Source organism: Leucoraja erinacea, unplaced genomic scaffold (assembly GCF_028641065.1).
Source record: "Leucoraja erinacea ecotype New England unplaced genomic scaffold, Leri_hhj_1 Leri_1668S, whole genome shotgun sequence".
Classification (NCBI taxonomy): domain Eukaryota; kingdom Metazoa; phylum Chordata; class Chondrichthyes; order Rajiformes; family Rajidae; genus Leucoraja; species Leucoraja erinaceus.
The window spans coordinates 15,001-17,500 of record NW_026575966.1 but is presented as its reverse complement, the minus strand read 5'-3'; the positions used below and the strand labels follow the sequence as shown (position 1 = coordinate 17,500).

The 2,500-nt window shown below is 60.7% G+C and overlaps 1 protein-coding gene across 1 annotated transcript; it reads left to right on the top strand.

Annotated features, from left to right (window-relative positions):
- Nucleotides 1-945: 945 nt before the first annotated feature.
- LOC129716090 (octapeptide-repeat protein T2-like) lies at nucleotides 946-1,446 on the top strand (the record flags this gene model as incomplete). The annotated part of the gene is made up of 1 exon (XM_055665977.1): nucleotides 946-1,446. A coding segment is annotated over one exon (501 nt), but the record flags the coding sequence as incomplete, so codon positions are not given.
- Nucleotides 1,447-2,500: the final 1,054 nt, after the last annotated feature.

The window sequence follows — 2,500 nt, the reverse complement described above, 5'->3', positions numbered from 1 at the left end:
AGGAGGAGAGGAGGGAAGGGGGAGAGAGGAGAGGAGAGGAGAGGGAGAGAGAGGGGAGGAGAGAGGAGGAGGGAGAGGAGGAGAGAGAGGAGGAGGGGAGGAGAGAGGAGAGGAGAGGAGAGAGAGGAGAGGAGAGGAGGAGGAGAGAGAGAGAGGAGAGGAGGAGGAGAGCGGAGAGAGGAGGGAGAAGAGAGGGGAGAGGAGAGAGGGAGGAGAGAGGGAGGAGGGGAGAGGGGAGGGAGGGAGAGGAGAGAGGAGGAGAAGGGAGAGGAGAGAGAGAGGGAGGAGAGGAGAGGAGAGGAGAGAGGAGAGGAGGAGAGGAGGAGAGGGGGAGAGGGGAGAGAGGAGAGAGGAGAGAGGAGAGGAGCGGAGAGGGGAGAGGAGAGAGGAGGAGAGAGGAGAGGAGGAGAGGAGAGAAGAGGGAGGAGAGAGGAGAGAGAGGGAGGGGAGAGAGAGAGGGAAGGAGACCAGAGGAGCTGCTGAGGGGAGGAGAGGGGAGGGGAGAGGAGAGAAGGAGAGAGGGGGAGAGAGGGAGAGGTGGAAGGGAGAGGAGGAGAAGACGGGAGGGGAGAGAAGTAGACGGAGGGGAGAGAGGGAGAGGAGAGGAGAGGAGAGAGGAGGAGAGAGGGAGGAAGGAGAGGGAGGAGGGAGAGAAGGAAGGAGGAGGAGGAGGAGAAGGGGAGAGGGGGGGAGAAGGAGGAGAGGAAGGAGGAGAGGAGGAGAGGAAGAGGAGAGGAAGAGAGAGGGAGAGGAGAGGAGGAGGAGGGGGGGAGGAGAAAGAGAGAGAGAGGGGGGAGGAGAGAGAGAGGAAGAGGAGAGGAGAGGAGAGGAGAGGAGAGGTGAGGAGAGTTGAGGGAGAGGAGAGGAGAGGGGAGAGGAGGAGAGGGGAGGAGAGGGAGGAGGAAGAGAAGGAGAGAGAGAGGAGAGAGGGAGAGGAGAAGGGAGAGAGAGGAGGAGAGGAGAGGAGGGAGAGAGGAGAGGAGGAGAGGGAGAGAGAGGAGAGAAGAGGAGAGGAGGAGGAGAGGAGAGGAGAGAGAGGAAAGAGGGAGGAGGAAGAGAAGGAGAGAGAGAAGAGAGGAGAGGAGAAGAGGAGAGAGGAGAGGAAGGAGAGAGAGAGGAGAGGAGGGGGAGGAGAGGAGAGAGGAGGAGGAGGAGAGGAGAGGAGGAGAGAGGAGGGAGGAGGAGAGAGGAGGGGGGAGGGGGGAGGGGGGAGGAGGAGAGAGGAGGAGAGAGGGAGAGGAGGGGAGAGGAGAGGAGAGAGAGAGGGAGAGAGGGGAGAGGAGAGAGGGGAAGAGAGAGGAGAGGAGGGAGAGGGAGAGAGAGGAGAGGAGAAAGAGGAGAGGAGAGGAAGAGGAGAGAGGGAGAGGGGAAGAGGGAGGAGAGGAGAGGAGGAAGAGGAAGAGGAGAAAGAGGAGGAGAGGAGAGGAGGAAGAGAGGGAGAGGAGAGAGGAAAGAGGAGAGAGAAGGAGAGGAGAGGAGAGGAGAGGAGAGGGGAGGAGAGGGGCGGAGAGGAGAGAGGAGGGAAGGAGGGAGAGAGAGGAGAGAGGAGGAAAGGGGGAGGGGAGAGAGGAGAGGAGAGGGAGGGGAAGAGAGGAGAGGAGAGGGAAGAGGGAGAGAGGGAGAGGAGGGGAGAGGGAGGGGGGAAGGAGAAGAGAGAGGGAAAGGAGAGGAGAGGAGAGGAAGAGAGGAGGAGAGGAAGGAAGAGAGGGAGGAGAAAGGGGGGAGGAGGAGAGGAGAGGAGAAGGAGGGAGGAGAGGAGGGGGGGGGAGAGAAGGAGGAGAGGAGAGGGGAGGGAGAGGAGGAGAGGAGGAAGGAGAGGAGGAAGAAAGGGGAGAAGAGGGGAGAGGAGGAGAGAGGAGGAAGAGGAGAGGAGGAGGGGAGAGGAGAGGAAAGAGGAGAGAGAAGGGAGAAGAGGAGAGGAGAGAGGGGAAAGGGGAGAGGAGAGGAGGAGGAAGGAGAGGGAGAGAGGAAAGAGAAGAGAAAGAGGAGGAAGAGGAGAGGGAAGGAGAGAGGAGAGGAAGGGGAAGGAGAGGAGGGGAGAAAAGGAGAAGAGAAGGAGAGGAGAAAGAGGGGGGGGGGAAGGAAGAGGGGAGGAGAGGAGAGGAGAGGAGAGGAAAGGAGAGGAGAGGAGAGAAGAGAGGAGAGGAGGGGAGAGGAGAGGGAGGAGGAGAGAGGAGAGAGAGAGGAAGGGAAGGAGAGAGAGGAGAGGAGAGGGAGAGGAGGAGGGGAGAGGAGAGAGGGAAAGGGAGAAGAGGAGGAGAGGGAGGAGGATGGAAAGAGGAGAGAGAGAAGAGGAGAGGAGGAGGAGGAGAGAGAGAGGGGAGAGAGGAAGAGAGAGAGGGGGAGAGGAGAGAGAGAAGGGAGAGGAGAGAGGAGAGGAGAGGGGGAGAGGAGGAGAGGGAGAGGGGAGGGAGGAGAAGGAAGAGAAGAGGGAGACGAGGAGGAGAAGGAGAGGGGAGAGAGAGGAGAGGGAGAAAGGGAGAAGAGAGAGGGGGGGATG